This window comes from Mytilus edulis, chromosome 3, assembly GCF_963676685.1.
Source record: "Mytilus edulis chromosome 3, xbMytEdul2.2, whole genome shotgun sequence".
Classification (NCBI taxonomy): domain Eukaryota; kingdom Metazoa; phylum Mollusca; class Bivalvia; order Mytilida; family Mytilidae; genus Mytilus; species Mytilus edulis.
In genome coordinates this window covers 13,789,183-13,814,285 of record NC_092346.1, presented here as the reverse complement: position 1 = coordinate 13,814,285, position 25,103 = coordinate 13,789,183, and the positions used below count along the sequence as shown (strand labels likewise).

The window sequence follows — 25,103 nt, the reverse complement described above, 5'->3', positions numbered from 1 at the left end:
TAGAAAGTTAGTTTTCCTGTTTTTATAGATATACCATCATAGTCATTTTGGGGCCCTTTATAGCTTGCTGTTCGGTGTCTCCATGTTGAATGCCCTACTTTGATCTATAATTGTGTACTTTTTTTACATATTGTAACTTGGATGGATAGTTGTCTAATTGGCACTCTTGTCACATCTTCTTATTTATGTGTTAGGTTTTGAGTTAAAGACATGATATATGTATGAAACAAAATCAAATGTTAAATGTAAAAATGCACATCGGACGCACGAAAAATGTGAAGTGATATGTTTATTAAATAGTACCGGTTTGATTCCTCTGATGGTGACAGTATTTCTATATCCCAGTCCACAATGATTGATATCAATTGGACTAATATTTGGTTTGGGGAGCACACAATTTATAAAGCGTTATTTTCATTAAATTCCGTAAAAGTATTTTTGAAATGTTGCTATCAACAGCTCATTCATATAAGTGGAACATCTGTATATATTTCTATGCAGTTTTATTTTCTTTTTATTTTGGCACACATCAGGCAGATAAAACTTCAAATCAGAAATCAAAAAATCACTTTCTAGGATAAGATATATGTTTTTGCTTTCGAAAAGGAGACAATGTTTTATCATATTTAAAAACAACCAACATACATAAAGGAAAAATCCAAAATAATTATGTTTTAAATATATCGAATTGCATAGAATTTGTTATTATCATTAAACAAGAATGTCATCGTTATTATTGGCGTTGACTATTAAAAGAGGGGCTACAAACAATTTTAATAGTAGATTGATAATTATTTGACTGTTTGTAATTAAAGTGTTCAAACTTAGTATTCACAAATAAATAGATAAGAATTATAAATTAAAAGAGATTGGTTAATAATTTTGTTTATTTGTTTATTAACTTAATAAGAACTTTAACCTAATTATAGTGTATATTGCAGTGCACATGGTATAATATGGGCGCGGATCTCCGACATTTAAGATATATACCCCTTTCCGTGCCTTCTTATGATATAGCTACTTAAGATTCATAAAGAAAGATTGATTACTCCAATTTAAAAAAAAAATATGATAGTAGAATTAACCTCAAAGTTCTATTTTCGATTAAACTACTGGTATATCAAATGTCCTTGGGTGTTGTCTTCTATCTTTCTTAACTGAGTTAGAAGTAAAATGTGTGTGTGAATATATGAATTGGGCTCTATTGATATATGATACTTATAATTAAGTACTGTTGAAATTAAAAGATCTAGAACTCAAAATTGATACTTTAAGTCAGAAGAGCATTAACTAAGGAACAACATAAACTAAAAATATTGAAAGGTTATAGAGCTCCTTTCCGAGATACTTTATTTTTCAATAATGGCAGGAAACAGACACGGATCTATCATTTTTTTAAATTTATTTTTTAAGTTCTCTTATTCATTTTGTATCGATTTATAATAGTCTTTTAAAAAGCTTGTGTTTTTGAAACAAGGCAGCGAGCATTCTTAAGTTGTTTGTTTTTTGTACTAATCAGCCAAAAATCAAAATAGTAATTTTAAATCTCTCGTTCTTCCAGGTTTTTTCCCGCAGGAACATACATACCAATGGAGTATCATTACTATCATTACAGTTATAACTCATCTGATTAGAATATAGATCCTTCATCCAAGATTTTTAAGCAAAAATTGAACAGAAGATCTATATTTTAATCAGATTTAGTTATTGCGTAGTTAATATGAATAAAATCACAATAATAAAATGTCACTTAACTGGAGAAACTAATGATTTATGAGGTCATAAAATATTATGGTATATTCCTTGACCCATTCCGCCCAAACGAACTCAAAGAAAAAGATCGTTTTCAAATTAAAATTAAAGCTGATATATATATATATATATGTCTACTATTCAATTGTAATATAACACACACATTAAAACATCCAGCTGTTTACGTCATTCTTTTGCGCAGGTGCAGGTGCTCTATTAGTAACAGATGGTGGAATTTTCCTGTTGTTTGACCATGCAGGTGACGACAAGCCCTCCTTGGGAGTTGGAGAATCAGATCTGAAGTCCAGATCGTCGTCGATTTCAGCATCCATGTCGTTTATAGTTAGTGCTGTAGATCGGCTCCATGCACTAACACGTGATGATGCTCGTGTGGAGTTTGTGGCTGGTGATCTGTTGTTACTTCTTCTCGACGAGCTCTCTGACAAGTCACTGGTCTCCCTTGAAAATTCTCCAGGTGAACTAGTAAGCTTGCTTGTGACCAGTTTCCAGATTCCAAATCCTCCTCCGACAGCTAACATAGGACCAAGTGCACCAACAGCTGCCGCTAGGTATTCCGATTTACTCTTAAACGTAGATTCATCACTAAAATCGCAGTTACATTGGTTTCCATTAGAACATGACGTCTGTAAATGGATTTGAATAATAAAGAGAATACAAGAGTCAATTGAAGACTTCCAAAAAAATATATCATATGATTGGATTTAAGAAACGTCCAACTTACAAAGATACATATGGAGTATAAAACTCGTCTTATGCTTTAATATTAAAATAACATTAAAAAAACTCGGACGAGTGTATATTTATTAATGTGTTAAATTGTGACCAAAAAACATAAAGTTTTTTTTCACATCCCCAAATCTCCCATTTGCAATAATTCTGTTAACTATACATCTATACCCTTATTCATAGTTTTTATTGTGTGGGTGTTGTTTTTATAGGGCTTGATGGTAGGGTTTGAATGACAACTGGACACAAACAAATATAAACAAGCACGACATTTCGTGGGTGAAGCATCATAGTCATTAATCACAATTTTGGGAGCAGCTAGGACATAAATGTTTCATTATGCGTCACCAAAGACACTATTTGAAACATGATAATGGTAGTTCAATATGCGAGGGCCAGATTTCAAATTTACAGTTGTGTAATTTCATACATAGGGTGAGACGTAAATAAAATATTGAATTGAATTGTGTGTTCCCTCAGTTTTAGTTTGTAACCCGTATTGTTTTCTCTCAATAGATTTACGACTTTTGAACAGCGGTATACTACTGTTGCCTTTATCTATAATCATTTATCTACGTGGAGAACAAACTTTAAAATTGAGAATGGAAATGGGGAATGTGTCAAAGAGACAACAACTACTTGGATGTAAATACACCTTACAGACAATATAAGAAATTATAGATGATTTACAAAATATTGATAAAACTAACCTGAACTGTGAAGGCTACGCTGCAAAATAATATTAAATATTTCAAAACTGTTATCGCCATTGCTTCTTCTTTATCTGAGTAGTCTTTCTATATTTTGGTAAAATTACCAAATCGAAAATCAATTTTAAAGATCTATAATTTTAATAAATGTTTAATATTGCAGGGTAAAATCGATTATTTTGATCTTACTTTGAAATTATCTTCAATGCATAATGCTATTTAAATACCATTAAATCTCTCTAAATGTTATGAATATAATTTCGTTATCAAATACGAATTTTAAAGATTAATTTCAGATCATCCATGGACTCCACTGTATTTAAAAAATGCGATTGATGAAAGAGGCATATAAAACTTTTTATCTGATTATTAGGTTATACTTTTACAAATCATACTTTGGACCTTGGTCTGCGTGAAAAGACCATTTACATAGCTGAGCATTGCTAATTCTTTGGATATATTTTCAACTTTGATGTTAAATCAGGGTTTAAATCGTTAAGCTTTAAAACTTTAGACCTCAAACTTACCCGATGTCGTTCATTGCTTACAGTAGACTACTGTTATTATCTAATTTACAAAGTATACTTCATTGAGAACGATGTGTGAACAAAACAGACACAATTGTTAAAAATGTCACAAATAGGGGTACAACAACAACACGAACCCTACCAACATCTTGGGGTGATCTCAGGTGCTCTGGAAGGATAAGCAGATCCTGCTCCAAATGTGACAACTGGCGTGTTGATCATGTTATTACAAAGCCGGTAAATAGTCTAATACGGTATGTGAACATGTGAAACAGATATTCAAAAACGGTCAACCAACTTGTAATGGCGTTTGTAAAATTTACGAAGTAATGATTTCAACTTCACCATTTGGAAAAAAGAAAAAGTCACAAATTAGAAGCTGAAATCATCTCCTTTGTCGTTTTTGTTTTCAACCGACCCTCATATCAAAAAGAAGATGTGGTATGATTGCCAATGACACAATTCTCCACAAGAGACCAAATGATACAAAAATTAACAATTATAGGTCACAGTCAAGTTCTATATATATAAGTCCTAATCAAATGGCAAAATCAAAAGCTCAAACACATCAAACGAATGGATTACAACTGTTATATTCCTGACTTGGTACAGACATTTTCTTATGTAGAAACATCTAAATATATAACACGGAAGCACAAAATGGCATAAAGACCAAACTTATTAGCAAAATTAAAGACAATAATACACACCATAGTACTTTTAAATAACACAATGACGGGATGTATACAAATGTACGTACAGAGCCACGTCACTCATATATGTAACAAAGAAACATAAAAAGGCATATAGACAAAGCTCATAGCAAAAATGAAAGACGAGCAACAAACAAGTTTTCTAAGAAATACCAAAAGACAAAGGCAAAGCACATTAGCAAAAATGTAAGACAAGAAGAATACGAGAATATCATAAACAATACTGATAGGACCACTAATATCCTAAAACTATTTAAAAAAAAAAAAAAAAAAAAAAAAAAAACACAAACAAACTACAAAACAACAAAAAAACAACAAAAAAAAAACAACCTACCAAATATTAAAAAAAAAGAAGCACAAGAAGGCATATATATTGACGTCGATACCCCTAGCTGGTTCATCAAATTTCTGTTCATACACCGCGGTGATGTTTGACAAAGTCTGAGTAGGAGCTGCAAGCTCTTCAATACCGAATAAGTTGGGAATTGTATATCCCACATGCAGGTGAAGTTGGTGTATTGCTACTAACATGACTAAGGTGGGGGAAATTGATGATTTCAAAACAAAAATCGTCTCGTTTGTCATAGATGGCCAAATGTCAAATTTGAAGAATAATACATGTAAGCAGTAACAGAAACCCTCATCCAGAAAAACAGTAAATTTCATAACCATACATTTAAATCAGCTTTCCATTATGCGGTTATACAACATGTCTCAAATAAAATAAAGTTGAACCACTAGGGTTCAAGTTAAAGATGACATACATTCACGGTTGTAATTTAAAAAAAATACTTTCATATTTCTTGTACACTTCATCTTTACATTGAAGTATACAACTGGGTATAAATGATGTGATGCCCAATTATTTTAATCGAAAGATGAACAATGTAAAACAAAAGAGAGTAACATTCATAGGAAGAGACCAATTTCCGTTCCAGTCCTTGCTTAAAAATAAAACAAAAACAGAACGATAAACTACTGTTATTATCTAATTTACAAAGTAATTGTTTTGCTTTAGATGATTGTGTCAAAAAGAATAGTCTATCTATATAATACTACAATGTTTAAATATATTAACGACCGGTTTACCTGTAACTGTGCTCAACGTCGGAGGACAATAAATTACAAGCACTCTTTTATCAACTATTACTCAAAATTATATTAGACTGCTATACATAATGAGTAATCAGCCAAAAGACAAATTGCTAGATCTAGAAAGGGAAACACAAGAGCTATGCTACCATTTACACATGAAGCGTACACAACTTTTATGTGATATCAAGTGACATGAAAATATAGCAGTTAATATTAAATATAGTCTAAACAGTCTGCATGGGATGCCAACCTAACAAGTTCAGTCTATGAATATCAATATACAAAATAATATGATATAATTTAACATTTGCCTTGGCAGGGCACCTATTGACTAGAAATTACTAGGTTGTAAAATTTTATTTATTCATAGTAGTAAATCAAAGTGCCGCAATTTGTCACGTGTGCATAATATTTTTGATTAATATCTTTTAATATATTATCAAAGACATTTTAAACCCTTATTTAATTCACTTTAACTAACTAATTTTATTTTTAAATAATATTTTTCATATCGTAATTATAAAAATATCCGTTTTTTCGGTTAAGTATTTAAAATGTTAATACTCATTCGACAAGTGGAGTGCTCCGATAAAACGGAGGTATATTCCAGAACAGAACAGAACAGAATTGAATATTACGTGACGCTCCCTCTACTAGAAATCGCCCTTTTGAACTTGGCATGGGTTAATCTGTTTATTTTGTTTTCTTTATTATTAACTGTGAGTTTAACAAAAACTACAACTTAAACTGTCATCCCATAAAACAGTGCTTGAAAAAAGTATATAAAACTATTGTGGAAAATCTTTGATCAATGTCGGTACCACGATTTCCCCGAAGATATTAATAATATCCCACATAGTGACATACAAATACATGTTACGTAAGCTTAAACTATTATTATTTAGTATTATAAGAATTAAGTATAAACATGAGAAGATGTGGTATGACTACCAATGACACAACTCTCAACAATACTGTCAAATGACATAGAAATTAACAACTAATAATGAAATAAGGTTCATGTCATTGTGGACCCTGGGACCCTATGGCTATGGCTATGGCTAAAATGGCCGTATTTTCACCTCAAAATTTAATCTGAGTACAGACAAACCTGCGCATCTGTAAATAAATTCAGGCATAGCATGCCCTAGATAAATAAAATTCAAATATATTTTATGTTTTAGAAAAATAAACACTTACCAGGATTTTGCCGTGCACTTTTTTTCATTCCTCCAGAAGGTGCCAAAATAAACTAAGTTGGGAAACAGGTTTGAGAACTTCCCAACAGGTAATAATTGAAGTGAGCTGTATTGCTTGACATGGACATGAGATGAGCAATAGATACCTGCCAATAATCATGATAATTGGTTATTTAAGCTGTGTACCTGAGTGGACCATATCAAGTTTAACTCAACTGTTTGTTAATTTTAGCATCTTCTGCAGGGACGAAAAAAGTGTACAGCAAAATCCAGTTAAGCTATGAATTTTCTAAATCATACAATGCATTTGAATTCTATTTATCTAGGGCATGCTATGCCTTAAAACTTTTCCAGATACACAGGTTTGCCTGTCCTCAGAGTAAATTTTGAGGTGAATATACGTCCATTTTAGCCATAGGGTCCACATGAACCTTAATAGATCGATGAATGGCTTTCATCAATGAACAAAACCCAGATCTATGAAAGGCCCCAAAATGTTAAAACAATTCAAGTGAAGAAACTGACGTCCTGGTTTATACTCACAATAATAAACGAAAATGAATATGACAAAAGAATAAAGGTTTATCATAACCATGGTAACATGAATGTCAAACATTGTCAAATGCAACATGATTCAGTCTGTCTTGTTGTGGTCTGAGTGGTCCTAGCTGAGGATCGGTAGCTTTTAGGTTCTTTCGAAAACAAATTTTATGAAGAAAAAAAACATTTCAATATTCCGGTACAGTTCTTTGGAACAGTATTCCTGTACAAATAAAAAAGATAGAAACGATAGAACAGTTCAAACAAAGTTTTTATAATTTCTTGTTTCTAAACTAAAAATGTAATTATCAGATGAAATTTACCTATCTCATAATCTGTATGTTTTTCGCCTTTTGTTTTTCATAAAAAGTATGTATGTAAATGTATATATTATATTATTGTATATTTTGAATTATTCAGAGGGCATCAGGGGAGATTAGTATCGTACTAACTGATTTTACTCTCTTTAAATAAAATATTTATTATTATTATTATTAAGGAGTTGAGGTTAATTTTTGTCGAGCCTGCAACTTTTGTTTTGACATAGGGATAGTGATCCGGCGGTGGCTACGGCGGCGGCGTTAGCTAACTTCTTAAAAGCTTTATATTTTAGAAGGTGGAAGACCTGGATGCTTCATACTTTGTATATAGATGCCTCATGTTACGAAGTTTCCGTCAGTCACATGTCCAATGTCCTTGACCTCATTTTCATGGTTCAGTGACCACTTGAAAAAAAAGTTCAAATTTTTTGTAATGTTAAATTCTCTCTTATTATAAGTAATAGGATAAATATATTTGATATGTTCGTACCTTGCAAGGTCCTCATGTCTGTCAGACAGTTTTCACTTGACCTCGACCTCATTTCATGGATCAGTGAACAAGGTTAAGTTTTGGTGGTCAAGTCCATATCTCAGATACTATAAGCAATAGGGCTAGTATATTCGGTGTATGGAAGGACTGTAAGGTGTACATGTCCAACTGGCAGGTGTCATCTGACCTTGACCTCATTTTCATGGTTCAGTGGTTATAGTTGAATTTTTGTGTTTTGGTCTGTTGTTCTCATACTATATGCAATAGGTCTACTATATTTGTTGTATGGAATGATTGTAAGGTGTACATGTCTAGCGGGCAGATGTCATGTGACCTTGACCTCATTTTCATGGTTCAGTGGTCAAAGTTAAGTTTTTGAGTTTTGGTCTTTTTATCTAATACTATATGCCATAGGTCAACTATATTTGGTGTATGGAAATATTTAATGATCTCTATGTCAGTCGCGCAGGTTTTATTTGACCATGACCTCATTTTCACGGTTCATTGCACAGTGTTATGTTTTTGTGTTTTGGTCTATTTTTCTTAAACTATAAGTAATAGGTCAACTATCATGACTATATATATGTTGTATATAAGCATTGTTAGCTGTACATGTCTGCCTGGCATGGTTCATCTGACCTTGACCTAATTTTCAAGGTTCATTGGTCTTTGTTTAGTTAACTTGGTTAATGTTAAGTTTATGGTACAGTTGTTATAAAGCTTAGCTTTTTACTTAGGACTATCAAAATTATATCAATGATTAGTATAGAAGGCGAGACATTTCAGCGTGTGCACTCTTGTTAATATTTCTCTTGGTTATTGGTTGATCTACAAGTGTACATGTAGCTTTGTACAATGTTGTAGCTTGTTCTAAAATATTTGCAACTGAATATCATATTCAGTTGCAAATAATACAAGACAAGCTACTAAATATTATTTTTAACAACTAATAATCATCATTATCATAATCGTTCAATCTATTTTATACAAAATATATGTATCTTAATTGAAAATGCTTATTTTTTTGCAGATATAAATTTACTGTACATGGTACATGGGATGAAGATATGCATTAATAACACAGAATTATGAGTAAAAATGTCTTGTGTAATTACATTTACCCAAGACTAAGAATTCATCATTGTACAGTTATTAGGTAAAGATCGGCAAGATTTACAAATAGATTTATTGATACACGAGATATGAACCTCAATAAATTATTGTTGCCTATTTTTTGGACTTTTAGATCCTATAAGTGATCATGGTCATGTAAGTTTTCAAAAGAATGCATGGATAATAGAATTTACACTTCAGACAAGTTAATAAAAAAAAAATAGCATCACTAAAGAGACATTTTTTGTCAAAATGTGCATCTAGTGCAGTAGAATTGGTATTTTTAATGTTATTGCATTGAATGATTTTGCATGAAGATTTTACATACATTAAAAAGATTTTAATGGAAGAAAATGCAGATTTATGCCAAAAAGACATGCATAAAATTTAATTTTAAGAGAGAGGTGGAAAATTTGCACATCTTTGTCTAATAACTCCATTTTAATCCATTTTCAACATACATGTGTATTGTACATGTTGTAAAAGCTTCATTTTAAATTAAGCATTATTTTAAATTGCCTTTTTTGAGTTATTAGACATGGATTACTTTAATAAAAGCAAAGTTTCACACATTATATTCATTAACTCTATCATGTCCTTATACCTAATTAGTGATCTCAGTTTCACTAAGGATTTGTATAGTAACTATACAAATCCTTGGTTTCACCAATATGCATGAAATTAATTAAAATTTTAATTAATCAATACAGGTCAACCTGTTTACATGTAGGATTGAGGAATATCATTTTTTTTTTTTAATTTCAGGGTTCAAATAATGAATATTATCATACTTTATACCTAGACATGTTAGATACTTAAGCTAAGTTGTTTCAAATTCTACATCATATTTATAGATTATTGTTGGTCATCTCAATGAGATTGATTTTCTCGCTTGAGCCAGTACAGCGAAAGTGAGAAAAGCAATCGATTTGAGATGACCAAAGATAATCTTTTATCGCTATTTTACCTTTGACAATGTTGTTAATTTAATTTCCAAGAGCATTTGCACCATAGTTTTTCTAGCAATTATTTTTCATATCACTCTACTGTGCTGAGAAAGGAAATTATCAGTCAGTAGTATCAAAGGAAAATTTCGTAGAATAAAGATAAATATACTTAATCAACTTAAGTTAAAAAGGCATTGATGATCAATATCATTATCTTTTCAGGTGTATATCAACACAGAATCATTATGCCAACCTTAAGATAAAGCCTAATGCTTCTGTGAAAGAAATAAAAGAAGCTTATATTAATTTGACAAAAGAGGTAAACTAATGCATTTAATGACTGTAAAAATTAGTAGGTTATTGTCATGATATATAATATTCATTAAGGATTCTTTTTATAACGTATAAAATAAAAAAACAAAATTAAAACACCTCAAAGAATAACAGCTAAACTATTCTTTACCTTTTGATTCCTGTCTTGATGACAACTTTACATTTCTTTTAAAGAAAATAGTGCTTTTGGAAACACTCCTTGAAAAAATAAAGTACCTTTTGGGAAATAGAGGCGACAGCTGACAAAGGATATTCAAACTCTTAATTTTTTGAAACACTCCTTTTAAAAAATGTATTGTCATAACCATAATTACAAACATTCCTTTAAAAATGCATTGCATTTTGGAAAATCTCCCTTCAAGAAATTGGGTACCCTGTGGGGTTTATAAGAGCATGAAAACAATATTCTATTTTCTGTTTACAGCATCATCCAGATTCTAATCTCAATGATAATGCCAATCATGATCAATTTTTGAAAATAAGCGAGTCTTACCAAATATTGATTGATTTAAAGAAAAGACAGGAATACGATCAATCTAAAGGGTACAGTAAAAAACCACCAGGAAAAAGTTCTCGTACATATTCAGGATATCAACAGAATACCTATGCAAATTATCAGAATGCATATACAGATTACCGCAGGTAAGTACAGAAATCTGTGTAAAGATTATGTTGCTGGTTCACTGATTAAGGGTATGCCAATGCAAAGTTTCTGGGTTTTCACTGATATACTGTTGGTACATGTATAATTTGAGATAAAATATAATGAAAGAAACTTTCTTGAAATGCTTTTATAAGGCTAAACTATTAGAAATAATGTTTTTATGATATTTTAGGTTTCTGGATCCCAATTATTGTTACATTTACCTGTTATGTCTGTATGAATGCATATGGCTCACTCAAATTTGTTAATATAGCAGAAATACATTTTTAAACAGCTGTCATTCATGTTGGAGGTTTAGCTAGCTTTAAAACTATCATTTTCTTCAGAAAATGACTGTATAAAGTCAAGAATAAGACAATTGTTTTCTGTTCTTTCCATTGGTTGATAAAATCTTATGTTTAATTCAGGGTTGGCAAAAAACCGGGTTTTATGAGTATTGCCCAGCCCAGTGGGAAATACTGGGAAAACCCAGGTTTTACTGGGTTTTAATGGGTAATACTGGGCAATACTGGGTAATATAAAATACTGCCCTGAATTTTAAAGAGGATTCAGTGATCAAACTCAATTGCAATACATTTAAGATATTTATAAACACATTTTGATTTATAAATTAGTTTACTTGTTTGAGAGTGATAATACAAGTATATATACATTTGAAAAAGTACTATTCTTGCAACTATGAGACAAGTAAACATGTAGGCACACATTACACAAATACTAATTGGAAAAGGCATTTATCAATAATTTTCTTCTGAAAGTCTATTAAATCACCCTCTCGTCTAGATTGGTCAAACTGTTAACATAAATTCAAAGAATTCATTTTTCAAATGTATATATCTTACATTAAGAATTAACAAGAAAATGTAAGAACAATTACTTTTGCATAATTTATATGTACATCACTAATTAATAAGTAATTATTCAGATTAGGACATTGATATGTTTATATAACAATATTCAGCCTTTTCATTTCTATAAAGTTTAATGACTTGACCCTGTAGGGTGTTTATTTAGCAATATGATTGCATAGACATTTAAATTTATAATTCACATAAACACTGCTATAATTTATAATAAAATGCATTTTTTTTTAAAGTTTGGATAGTTGAAACAATACATGGAAATTAACAAGGTATTGATAATCCTAAAATATTCAAATTTTGTATTCTGCCTACATAGAAGTAGTGGAAAAAAGAATGAAATTGAATTTTCAATCTTCTAGAAACATGACTCTCAATGGTTATCTGTATAAAATGTATATATTTAGCTATAATACTATGAAACTACAACAAGACTTTACTATTTTGTGTTAAAATAAGCTTAAAAAGTCTTATTGCCCAGTATTACCCAGTATTACCCATTTCTGGGAGTATTGCCCAGCCCGGGAAAACCCGGGAATTCCCGCCTGGGTTTTCCCGGGCGGGTAATACTTTGCCAACCCTGGTCACTTTAATTTTGTTAGTTTTTATGGCCTTAATATAAATGATACATATTTTTTCAATTTACCTTTCAGTACTGTATAAATTTTGTTATACTTTTTATAACCATCTAGGGAACCATTACTCTACAAAAAACAACTAAAGATTGAGAAACTTGAACACCACTAAAAACTTTAATTAAGAATAAAAAGGTGCTCCTGAATGGTTAAAAGAACCTGTCCCTTAAATGGCACAGATGTTCTCTTTACAACAAAAAAATCCAGTGAAAAGCTGTTTTAATGAAACGTCATGTGCGACAAATATACTTATTTAGAAATAACAATTCTTAACTTGCAATCTGTAAATGTGTTGATATGCTTACTTATGAATATTTCAATACCTTTTTAGCAATGAGGATAAAAGACGTGAAGCGTTACGAAGGAAACATAATTTTGAACAGTTTAAGAAAAGCAAACATGGTTTAAGTGATTTGGTTGACATAGGATTAGTTTTAGCTTCATTAACAGCAGCTTATTTTCTAATTATTGGAATTCTATCGTAAGTATAAAATTCTGTTACTTTCTTTAAGCTACATACTGTGGATTCATTATAATACTGGTGTATATGTGGGTGACTATTTGTTAGGATTTCAAGGATAAAAAGAGTAAACTTGAATTTAAGATACTATGTACTGTGAAAGTACTTTAATTCGTGGATATAAATTTCGTGGTTTGAGCAAAAGTTATATGTTCGTGGGTTCTTAAATTCGTGGATTTTAGTTTTCTCAAAACAAAATTAGGAGTGAAGAATTGAAGCCATATTTGAAATGAAGATCACACAAATTATCTCGATTGAAGAAAATTGCAAAGTAAACATTCACATTGGTGTACCTGTGTTAATCGTAGTGTTGACACTAATTAACTCAAGATCCAGTGATCTGCAGATTAAAGACCATCAAAGGTGTTAATTAGGCCATAAAGATGTCAATATTGAATAGAACAGTTACATGAATAAATGCTATAAATGGGCTTTGAATTTTAAATTTTATTTTCTAATCAAGAGCAAGTCCACAACGAAATTATTATTTTCAGTACGAGAATTATGAGAAAATAAAATGAACTCTTTATCATAGCAAATCATGACTTTCATTGATCAACAATATTTTGTATGAAAATTAAAAAGTCAACATTTACAGTTTAGGTTTTTAAAGATTAAATGGATATAATCCTGCCTGCAGTTGGAGTTCATAGTGCATTTGGTAGATTTGCCGATATTCAATGTATACTGTAGATATTATTGGCAGTCAAACCTACATTTGGATGTTTCTATGTCTTATTTTGGACAACACTCATTATATTTTGTTGGACACTTAAATTCGTGGATAAAGTCATCCACGAAAACCACGAAAATTGGTACCCCATGAATAAAAGTACTTTCACAGTAATTTAACTAAACACAAAATTTTTGATATATGCTGAGTTTGTTTAAAATATCCATCAAAATACTTATTTTCCTCAACCCACCTAAATTCAATTGGTATCCAGGAAAATAATTGATTTCACAGTAATATGTTATCCACTCATGTGTTCACTACCCTATCAACACAGGTTGTGGGTTTGAAACAATCTCTTGGAAAGGAGCATTCGTCTCTTAATCTGAATTTACTAGGATTGTCAGTTTTTCTTTAGAAGGTTGTTCGTTTTCTTCAGGTACAGTCATGGTCATGGTTTTTTTTTTACATAAATAAGGCTTTTAGTTTTCTCGTTTGAATTGTTTTACATTTGTCATTTCAGGGCCTTTTTTAGCTGACTATGCGATATGGGCTTGGCTCATTGTTGAAGACCGTATGGTTACCTATAGGTGTTGATTTTTGTATCATTTTGTCTCTTGTGGAGAGTTGTGTCATTGGCAATCATACCACATCTCCTTTATTATGAGTAAAAAAATATGTCATATTTGATTTAATTCAGAGAAAATATACAAAGTTTATACCTTCTTTTTTTCTTGATCAGACAATTTCCCTATCAGACACACTTCCCCTAATATCATAAAAGTGACACTAGGTGACAAGGAGTAATTACTTAACAAAAAGAAACCCAATAATCCTTCACCAAAATAGATATAACTGATTGACAATGATTGGCATTTTATGTTTGCCTGACAGTTAAACTGGACATCAATATAGCTTTTTTCACCATAGCAACAGATGAAAATAAATGATCAATCTTGAATTTCTATGTTTACCCTCATTTCATTTCATTTACATTTATATGTAATATTTTCTATTTATAGGAGTACAGTTGGAAAAGCCCAGAAAGAAAAGCATGCAAAGATGGCCAAATATTCCAAACTGTACACTGATGATATTGATCAAATATTAGAAAAAGGCGGCAAAAACTGGTATGTAGAATTATAAGGTCAAGTTATTTTATCAGTATAGCTTCTATTGAATATTGAGAATGTTAAAAAATTCCGGTTTTATTTGAAGATAATTTAATTTTGGATGTAACGCGTCTTCTGATTGGCTGACATTATTTTGTTATGAGCCCATGGAAATAACTTAGTCATGTGACCGTGACGTCATCAACGTTTTTTCATGGTTTTCTACGGTTTAAAATGGAATTTAGAATTAAATTATAAGAAATGACTGTAATATTTTTTCTGTCTATGAAGAAATAACATTAAAAATTTGGTGCACACTGAATAACACGCGTAGCATTGTCATTTGCATTTTAAGTTGTTGTGTTACAGTTAATTTCATATGCCTTTCAGAAACCTAATTTAAAATTTGAAATGTGCTGGCTACTTCTGGTTCTGGATATCAAAATATCATTTCAGTTCTTCCACAGATCACAGATCTGCTTTTGTATCCTCAGAATCCAATCAACACATTAAGCTACACAACTTCATGTCTTGGTGGGATATTGAGGATAGATACAAAAGCAGATCTTTGATCGGTGGATAAACTTGAAATGATATTTATTTTTAGATTAAGTGTAATCAATGATAGATTCACATTTCTTTTTAAAATTTTCAATACATATAACCGACAAGTTATTGGATTTATAAGTTTGTATGATAGAGGCTAGTAGAGATATCAAAGCGATATTTGAACTAATCTATAGGTCAATAACAAATTGTCAATGATGAAAAAAATAGTTGACAAAACACATCGATTCATAGGAAAAATAAGTCTGAATAACATAAATCCCATCAAAATCTGAATTGATTTCAGATGCTCTGGAAAAGTAAGCATATCCTGCTCCACATGTGACACTGGTAGTGTTGATCATGCTAGTATACATTAGGTGAAAAGTATCATAAATTGGTAAATGATGATTATCTTGCCATTCAAGTTCACTTCACAATTTTTTCTTGCAGGGATGAAGCAGATAAATGGATAGCTAGAGAATACATAGCCAAACATTACAGAGAAGGTATGTGCATGCTAACCAGTCAGGGGACTTACTGAGTAGCAAATTCGAAGTTTTGTTACAAATTGTGATTTTGTAGTTTTACCAAAATTTTAAACACATAGGTTTAAAAAATATCTTTTCATTAGTAAAATTGAAAAAAAAAATTTGTTTGCTTCATTTAAGTATCAAGGTTTATGCCTTTGATGCTATCATTTAGCTGCGAATTCTATTTTAGTTGAAAAAATGCTATAATAATGGCTTTACATAATGAACCGATACTTTCTTAACAGATTTTTCCCAGCAGTGGGAGTATTTTTCCTGTAAAGTTCAAAGTTTCATCTTTCAGATTATGTAATAAAATTCTACTGTTCGCAATAAAAATTTCACTGTTCGGGGGTGTTGAAATTAGTGGGGGTTATTAAAATAATGATACTTAAAGAAGTGATTTTTGGAAGGAAATTGAGGTATGATACTTAAACAAGTGATTTTTATGTCATTATCCTAGATTCAGTACAAGGTCATCACCTGAAATGACCTGGTCATCCTAGACAACACAGATGTTGGTTCTGATAAGTTTAGAAACATAATTAGTCCCTGGATCATTAGTATTCTATATTTAAAGCTACAGTAAAATTAAATAACTTCTTCTACATGTTCTAGTGATTATTTTGTACTACTTAAATAGGTGATTATTAAAGAAAGACAACTCTTACTTTCAACCTTTATTGAAATAATGTTACTTGAATCAGTGATTTAGAAAAGTCCCCTGACTGCTACCGCTCAGGATAAAATTCAAATATCACAGCCCAGGCCATTTGTAAATTTCCAACAAATCTATGACTGCCATGAACTATTTTGCTAGAAATAAATATTAATTTAAAACATAACACTCTACCACATAAACACTTGACTCCAATCTTAGTTGACAAGGACTGTCAGTTTTCCAAACAAAGGTCTGTGGCTCTCTCCAGACACTCCAGCTTCCTCGACCAATAAAAAATGAGGGCCATGAAATATTATAATAGTGTTACAAGTGTTAGGGAGCTACCATTTGATTTTTATGGGGGGCTAGGATGAAAAATTTTGTCCTGCATTTTTTTTTTAGCTGTAATCTCTGTCTTGCCTTTTTATTTTTCACTCTGTTTGGTCCAGCCTTTTTTTTTTAGTTTATCCTGACTTTTTTTTTTGCAAGTGTCTCATCCTGCCTTTTTTTTTTACTCAAAACTCCTGTCCTGCCTATTTTTTCAAATTTCATCCTAGCCCCCCCATAAAAATCAAATTGTAGCTCCCTTACAATCAATCTATCGCTTAAAGTCAATGTGTAAAGAAGACAACAAATAAACTCATCATAGATACCAGGATTGAAATTTTATATTTACGCCAGACGTGCGTTTCGTCTACAAAAGACTCATCAGTGACGCTCGAATAAAAAAATGTTAATATTGTTATAAATTGCACATTGTTGCAGTCATTGCCAATAGGGACATATATTTTCACAGGAAGAAAACATTATCACAAAAAAAGTAAGTATATAGATAATTGACCTATGTGGACCTTATTTTCACCATTCCATTGATTGCTTTATATAGCCTAACACTAGACTTTTATAAATAAACATGTAATACTTATTTTTTTATTTTCAACAGGTAAAAACAGCAAGAGGTAAAACAGAGAAGATATCTCCTAGAAACACTTTTTTACAAGTCTTTACATTGTATTTATATGTTATGTACTATTTTATTTGAATGATAAAAGAATTTTACTTTTTTTTTAAAAGTTTTATGTTATGATTAAGTAATTATATACTGTATACAAAATGTTGTACTGTTACACCACTGCCCCAGGAGGAGGGAAGGGAACCCACTAACAAGTTTAACGTCCCCACATTCTGTATGTGCCTGTTCATTGTTTTCTACATAAATAAAAAAAAAATTGAGAATGGAAATGGAGACAACAACAAGACCAAAGAGCAGACAACAAAGATGTAAGTTTTCTTAGTTGAATTGTTTTACATTTATCATTTCAGGCCCTTTTATAGGAGACTATAAGTAATTGGTTTTGTTCATTGTTGAAGGCAATACAGTGACCTATAGCTGTAGACTTCAACATCATTTGATCTCTGCTGAAGAGTTTTCTGATTGGCAATCATACCTTATTTTCTTCATTTTGTTATATTACTGTAAAATACTAATTATATTTGGAAACAAGTGGAAAATTAAATGAAAGGAAAAACAAGGTGTAAGCCAGGTAGCAACCCAATGTCACAGAAAAAACAAATATGAAAAAAGATGTTAAATACATACATTGGTTTACTTTATAAACTTTTATTTGGATGGAGAGTTGTTTCATTGGCACTCACACCACATCTTCCTATATCTATAGGGAAAAAAAGAATTAAAGCATCACTTGGAAATCAGCTGAAAATGCAGATGATCAGTACAACAAACATTAATGTGTGAACATGATACAAAATATTTTATTATGCCCATTGCTGAGCAGAATAATCATTTTAATGCCCTGCCATATTGAAGGGGGCAGTAAGTTTTACCCTCGTCCATCTGTACATATGTACGTCAGTTCATACGTCCAAAAGCTGGTTTCCATTCTCAAAACTTTAATTTACCTTACCCAAATATTATTAAACTTGTACATAATGCTAATTACCTTATAATGCAGATCAAGTTCGAAATTGATTGGTATCACCTGGTTCATGAGCTATGTCCCTTTATAAACATAACAAGAGGCTCTTAAGAGCCTGAATGGCTCACCTGTTATTTGTTTGCTTAAATCTTTCATCAATGATTATTTTTGCTTTTCAATATATATCAATGAGCGGCTTAAAATTCTATTTAAATGTTCTTTGTAATATTCAAGATGACAATCAAAAACTGCAAATTTCAGGGCTGATAGATCTTGACCTTATTAGCATTTTTACCCCATATCAGATTTGCTCTTAATGCTTTAGTTTCTGAGATATAAGCCAAAAACTGCATTTGTTCTATTTTATACGGCCGCAAAAAAAAATTTGAGATCGTATAACGGTAGGATGTCGTCTGCGTTGTCTGAAGACACATTGGTTTTGGGACAATAACTTGGGGATGATTGTCCCAACCGTTTGGAAATTAGTGGCCCAAAAAGGTCCAAATTCAAGCATTTTCTAGTTACAGGATAAATATTTAAACGTAACAACTCATTGTAAAAGGCAATAATGTTCAGCAAAGTAAGATCTACAAAAAAGTTTATATGACCAAAATTGTCAATTGATCCCTTACAGAGTGTTTGCCTTTTAAAAACAATTTTTCACAATTTGTTCAACAAGTTTGCTAAAACCTTAAAAATCTCCTCCTCTGAAACAATTGTGCCTAATACTTCTTAATTTTAAATGAATGTTCCTTTAGGAATCTAGTTTATGAGTTGTATCCAAAATTGTGAACCATCAACAAACATGGCCACCATGGCTAATAAAATGCTTTGCTAAGTGCAGCCTGATACGACCGCAGTGGTCAAACCCTGAACAGTTGGGGTAAATTTGGATACAATATTTCAAGCTTGATACTGTCTCAATTTTGATTGAGATCAAATTTTTGACATAATAAAGGTTTCTGACACAAAATAAATGTGGTCAAAGATTTATACATATCTATTGTGCAATACTGCACAATTGAAGATTTCTTCAAACTAGAAAAATGCTTGTTTTTTGCCCTTTTTCGGCCCCCAATTTCTACTAGTTTGGGGATCCCCAAATTCAATCCAAGCCTTCCCTTTGTGATAATTATTAGAACCTTGTGGTACAATGTCAGAGAGATCCATACACTTACACAGAATATACTGTTGGGGAAACAACAAAAATTGTTGTGTTTGGCCCCTTTTTGGTCCTTTATTCCAAAACTTTTTTGTAGATCTTACTTTGCTGAACATTTTTGCTTTTTACAGTTTATAAATATCTATCTTGTAATATTCAAGATAATAAAAAACTGCAATTTTTTTTTTAAAGTACCAATTAAGTGGCAGCAACCCAACAATGGGTTGTTCGATTCGTCTGAAAATTTCAGGGCTGATAGATCTTGACCAATTAAATAATTTTACCCCAATTTAGATTTGCTTTAAAAGCTTTAGTTTTTTTTGATATTGGCCATATTATCATGGCCTATGTTCTATTTTTAGCCATGGCGGCCATGTTTGTTGATGGATCAAAATTTCGGATACAATTTATAAACTAGATACCCTAAAGAACATTTAGTTGAAGTTTGAAGGTATTTGCCAATGGCATAGTAGATTCAGAGCGAGAAGATTTTCGAAATAGTTTACAACGACAGATGTCGACGACGACGGACGCCAAGTGATGGCATAAACTCACATGGGAACCTTCGGGCCCTGGTGAGCTAAAAATCGCTGAAATTTTAGTTTCTGTTTTCTTACTTCAGTTTGCCTCAACTCAATATTATGAAACTTGTTTACACAATGTGCGTTACCACAAAATACAGATGGAGTTAAAATTAAAGTGGCGTAACTTTTACCGTTTTCGAGTTATGTCCCTTTAAAAATATAAAAAAATGCTGAATTTTTCGTTTCCACTCTCTTACTTTATTTCGCCTCAACCAAATATTGTGACACTTATTTACAATGCTTATTACCACATAATACAGATCGAGTTCGAAATTTGGTGGCATCACTTCTACCGTTCTATAGTTATGCCCCTTTCTAAACATAAAAAAATGTTGATTTTTTTTCGTTTCTGTTCTCTAACTTTCGTTTTTCTCAACCAAATTTTATGAGACATATACACAATACTTATTACCACAAAACACTGATCAATTACAAATGTGGGTCACTTTTATCGTTCTTATATGTGCCTTAATAGCGGGAGCATCATCTGTGCCCCATGGACACTTTTTCCATTTATTGTATCTGTATCTGTATGTATACGTTGAAGACACCAATTTTGGCTTTTACTCAACGGGAGAGAGAGACACCTATTGGCGGTGTTGGAGAGCAGCCTTGAAGCTCTCAACTGTATCTGCGCATACAATACGGTCCTCCAGTTGGTTCCAGTGTAGTATGCTCTTGACAAAAAAAGAGTTCTTATATGGATCGGTGTTGCTAGGAATAGTTTCTAGTGCCTTAGAATTGTTCTTCACTGAATTTGTCACTATATTGGCACTTACAAAATTGTCAAATGTTTTAGGCTTGATTTTTCTCTTAGGTTTACTTTTAACAAAAAAAATCGTCGGGATTAATAGCTGGGACCAACCCCTCAACCACTTTGTACAGAAATACCAGCGGTTGATTATGACTTGTTCTTCTTGTTTGTAGGTTGTCTAGTTCTAACTCGGCTAGCATTTTGGTGACCGACCCCTCTTCTCTAGACCTATAGTCGCCTGTTATGAATCTAGCTGCTCTGTGTTGTATTCTTTCCAATTGATTTATATCATGTTGTGTATATGGGTCCCATATTATGGCACCATATTCTATAGTTGATCGTACTAATGATATATATATGCGGTCTTTTTGTAATCTTTTAGGCAGAAGCGTAGATTTCTTCTTAGAAAGACGAGTGTCGAATTGGCTTTCTTGGCTACATTTGAGATATGCGTGGTCCATTTTAGGTCTTCTGATATTTGTAAGCCTAAGTATGGGTTGTGTTGTAGTACATGTCCGTCTAGGCTGTACATCTTCTGGCTATTGTTCTTGATGCTAAGTATATAGCACTTCTTTGCATTGAAGCGCATGCCCCAGTTTTTGGCCCATACTTCTAGGTTTTGGAGGTCTCGCTGTAGGAATGAGTGGTCATGTTGACTATTTATGTTCCTGTACAGGAGGAAAGTCATCTGCAAAAAGTCTGACAGATGATTGTACTGCATCTGGAAAGCCGTTACTGTGGCAGAAGAAGAGAAGGGGTCCTTGTACTGTACCTTGTGGTACACCGGAGTCAACTGAAGCTTCTTCTGATTCCTCCCACTCTACGACAGCTTTCATTTTCCTTTGGGTTAGGAACATCTCCAACCATTTGTTTAGTGGTCCTCTTATACCGTATTCATTCATTTTGTGCAGCAGTTTGTTGTGTGGCACAGTGTCAAATGCTTTGGAGAAGTCCGGGTTAGCTACATCAATTTGTATTCCTGCGTCAAAGGCTTTCATGAAGTCATGTAGTGTGATTAGCAGTTGGATTTCACAGGAATAGCCTAACCTGAAGCCGTGGTTTAGTGATGTAAGTACTCTGTGCTTCTCTAGATGTTTAAGTATATGTCTACAGATAATATGTTCCAGTAGCTTGCATGGTACAGATGTTAGTGATACTGGTCTGTAGTTTTCTGGTGCATGATTATCTCCCTTTTTGAAGACACTTGATATATTTGCGTTTGGCCAGTCTCTTGGTAGTGTACCAGTGTTGATTGATTTTTGGAATATCATTGTAAGTCCAGGTGCTAGTTGTTTTGAGCATTCTTTCAATATAAGGTTTGGTATGCCGTCTGGTCCTGTTGCCTTGGATGTTTTCAATTTTTTCAGCAGCTTTTCGACTCCATCTGGTCTTATGTCTAAAGGAGGTATTGTGCTTTTTATATGCTTTGATGTTGTTGGCAGAGTTTTGTCTTTATCTCTTGTGAATACTGAACTGAATTGTTTAATCAGTAGTTCTGCTTTCCCTTTGCTGCCATTAATTAGGTGTCCATTGCTTTTAAGGGATGCTATTCCTATGTTGTCCTGTTTTCTTGATTTAACATATTTCCAAAAGGGTTTTGAGTTGTTGTTTTCTAGCCCTTCTAGGATTGTGGTGTTGATGTAGTTATACTCAGCTTTCCTGATTTGCCTCTTACATTTTTTTTTGAAAATGTCTATAGTTGGTCCAGTTGTTAGTTTTCTTTGCCTGTTGATATAGCCTTGTTTTCTTTTAAACATTTTCCTGATTTTATGATTGATCCAGGGTAGACTGGTTTTTAGATCGGATTAGTTTTGATGGTATATGGTTGTCAAGGTTCGAATAAAGGTCTGTCTTGAACTTGTCCCATAATTCCTGTACTGTGGCGCCTGTATGGTACATTTCAATGATGTTGGTTGAAAGGATAGTCAGGTCTTTGTGTAGATCTTCCCATTTTGCTTTAGAGTATATGTAGCATTTGCGTGGCTTCTTACTCTAATAATGTGGTTTTGTGTCGCAGTCTGTTACAATCATATCGTGGTCAGATATTTCTGGAGCACAATTTCAGTATCAGTTTTTTGACTAAATGATCATAAGAGAAATTCGTTTGCGCCAAAATTGCGTCCTTTTTGCGCCACAACTTACGTTCTCATATGCTACGTTTGCCCCACCTGTTTTAAAATTACATAGTGTCATTCGCGCCAAAAATATAATATAGGATTGCGTCAATTTAAAGAAAAATGCTTTTCTCTCCCTTTATCCAGGCTTGGGACAGGCTATTTACACTGACGGAGATTAAGCCATTTTTAGTTATTGAAAAAGATAACTATAAAACATAAAACTATGTACAGTCGGACAATATATATATATATTATACAAAAGGCGGGAATTTGAAACTCATTAATTTACACATACAGAGTCTCTGCGGCTGAGTTCTCATTCTGGATATTTCTCATACTTTTTATATGATGTCTGCATCTCACTATACTGCTGCGTGGGTACTTCGCAATTTATGGCCATCTAAAACAACAACCGGCCGCTTCCAGACTCCTTCAATTCGATTATAATTGCTTTATAGTTATATCCATGTTATCCAAGCAAAGAGGTTCTCTCAAACTGATATTTTAATATTCTTCACTGAACACTTTTTATAAATTAGTGTTCACCTGTCGGTTTCTATACATACCATTCATGAGAAGTTAAGTATACGGTGTAAATCTAATTATTTATACTCATTTTTCACCACCAAGAGTAACATTTATTTTAAGAATGATACTTTGTAAGCCAAAATAATATTAATACACATTTAATTATTAATATGTATGATAATTATGTGTACAGGTAAATTGGCGCAAATAAGTTCCGAATATTGGCGCAATTGATACATTTGATATATTTTTTTTTAGCGCAAATGATACCCCTGAAACAGTAATTGGCGCAAAAGGACTCCTGCCATGAACATATAAGCAATCTATCATAAATTATTAGTGATTGTTATAAAAACAAAGTTTGAAAGTTTAAAATTATATGATGCATAATAAAATTTAAAGCAGTAAAGGCAAATCTTGCATAGGGTAGAAAAATCAGACACCCATCTTGGAATTATTGCAAATGAAATACAAATGTTTTCGCTAATTTTGCAGTTTTTGGTTACAATTTGGAAAACTATCACAATAACAGGGAGAAATTGTATCCAGTAGAAATGACCAAAACAATAAGAACTTTTAGAGAATTGTCATTGACTTCTTTAAGAAGGTGTTGCCTTTAAATTATGGTTTACATATTTTTGCCTTTTTTCAGAATTCGAAGTTATTCTTGACGAAGAATCTTGAGGTTGTAAAAATGTTCATCTTTGAAAAAATGATCTACAAACAGGTCTGACAAATCTTGAAAAAAATAATTTTACTCAATTCAAATCTACAAATAAGTGTGCTTGTATGAAATGGTCAATTGACCACGTATATGAGTTATTGTCCTTGAGAAATGTTTTTCCTCCGTTTTTTTGGGTAGAAACCATTAAAGATACAGATAAATCTTTAATAGCAAAGACAGTGCCATTGGATTATAAATTGTAAGCAGGCTGAACAATTATCATAAAATTCTTATTGAAAATTAAAATATTATTTGTAAGCACATGCTTACAATGCTACACTGTACTACGCCACTGAAAATGTTTAGCAGATTTAGATGCACAAATAAGTCAACATGACCAAGATTGTCAATTCAAAATATCCCCTCAATGAAACTGTTTTGTACAGGGTGGAAAAGGGGGCACTGAACACGGAAACACACGAAATAAAAATCACAAAAAAAACCCGAACCATGAGAATTAAATCATAAATATTAAGGAACAAATCATTGAAAGTTATTAGTCAGCCGTTCTTTGAGATAATGCAGTCATTATAATATTAATGAACATTAAAAGACCCTTTGAGGGTTCGCAAGTTAACATCTGATTTAAAGAAAAAAATATTATTCAGAC

General features: G+C 32.1%; 2 protein-coding genes across 3 annotated transcripts; one reads left to right on the top strand and one right to left on the bottom strand.

Annotated features, from left to right (window-relative positions):
• Positions 1–486: 486 nt before the first annotated feature.
• Positions 487–3,346, bottom strand: LOC139515873 (uncharacterized). The gene is made up of 2 exons (XM_071305613.1): positions 3,210–3,346; positions 487–2,396 (listed from the first exon to the last, which is right to left on the bottom strand). Exons 1-2 carry the CDS (start codon positions 3,267–3,269, stop codon positions 1,917–1,919), a joined length of 540 nt encoding a protein of 179 aa, XP_071161714.1. The 5' UTR covers positions 3,270–3,346; the 3' UTR covers positions 487–1,916.
• Positions 3,347–6,151: 2,805 nt separating this feature from the next.
• On the top strand, positions 6,152–17,751 carry LOC139515871 (protein tumorous imaginal discs, mitochondrial-like). Of its 2 annotated transcripts, none has more exons than XM_071305610.1 (8): positions 6,152–6,263; positions 9,124–9,249; positions 10,376–10,472; positions 10,911–11,128; positions 12,977–13,126; positions 14,861–14,968; positions 15,950–16,005; positions 17,631–17,751. In XM_071305610.1, exons 2-8 carry the CDS (start codon positions 9,182–9,184, stop codon positions 17,648–17,650), a joined length of 717 nt encoding a protein of 238 aa, XP_071161711.1. In that variant the 5' UTR covers positions 6,152–6,263; positions 9,124–9,181; the 3' UTR covers positions 17,651–17,751. The 2 variants fall into 2 exon arrangements, with proteins under 2 accessions (XP_071161711.1, XP_071161710.1); XM_071305609.1 differs by having other exon boundaries at positions 6,188–6,424.
• The last annotated feature ends 7,352 nt before the right edge of the window (positions 17,752–25,103 follow it).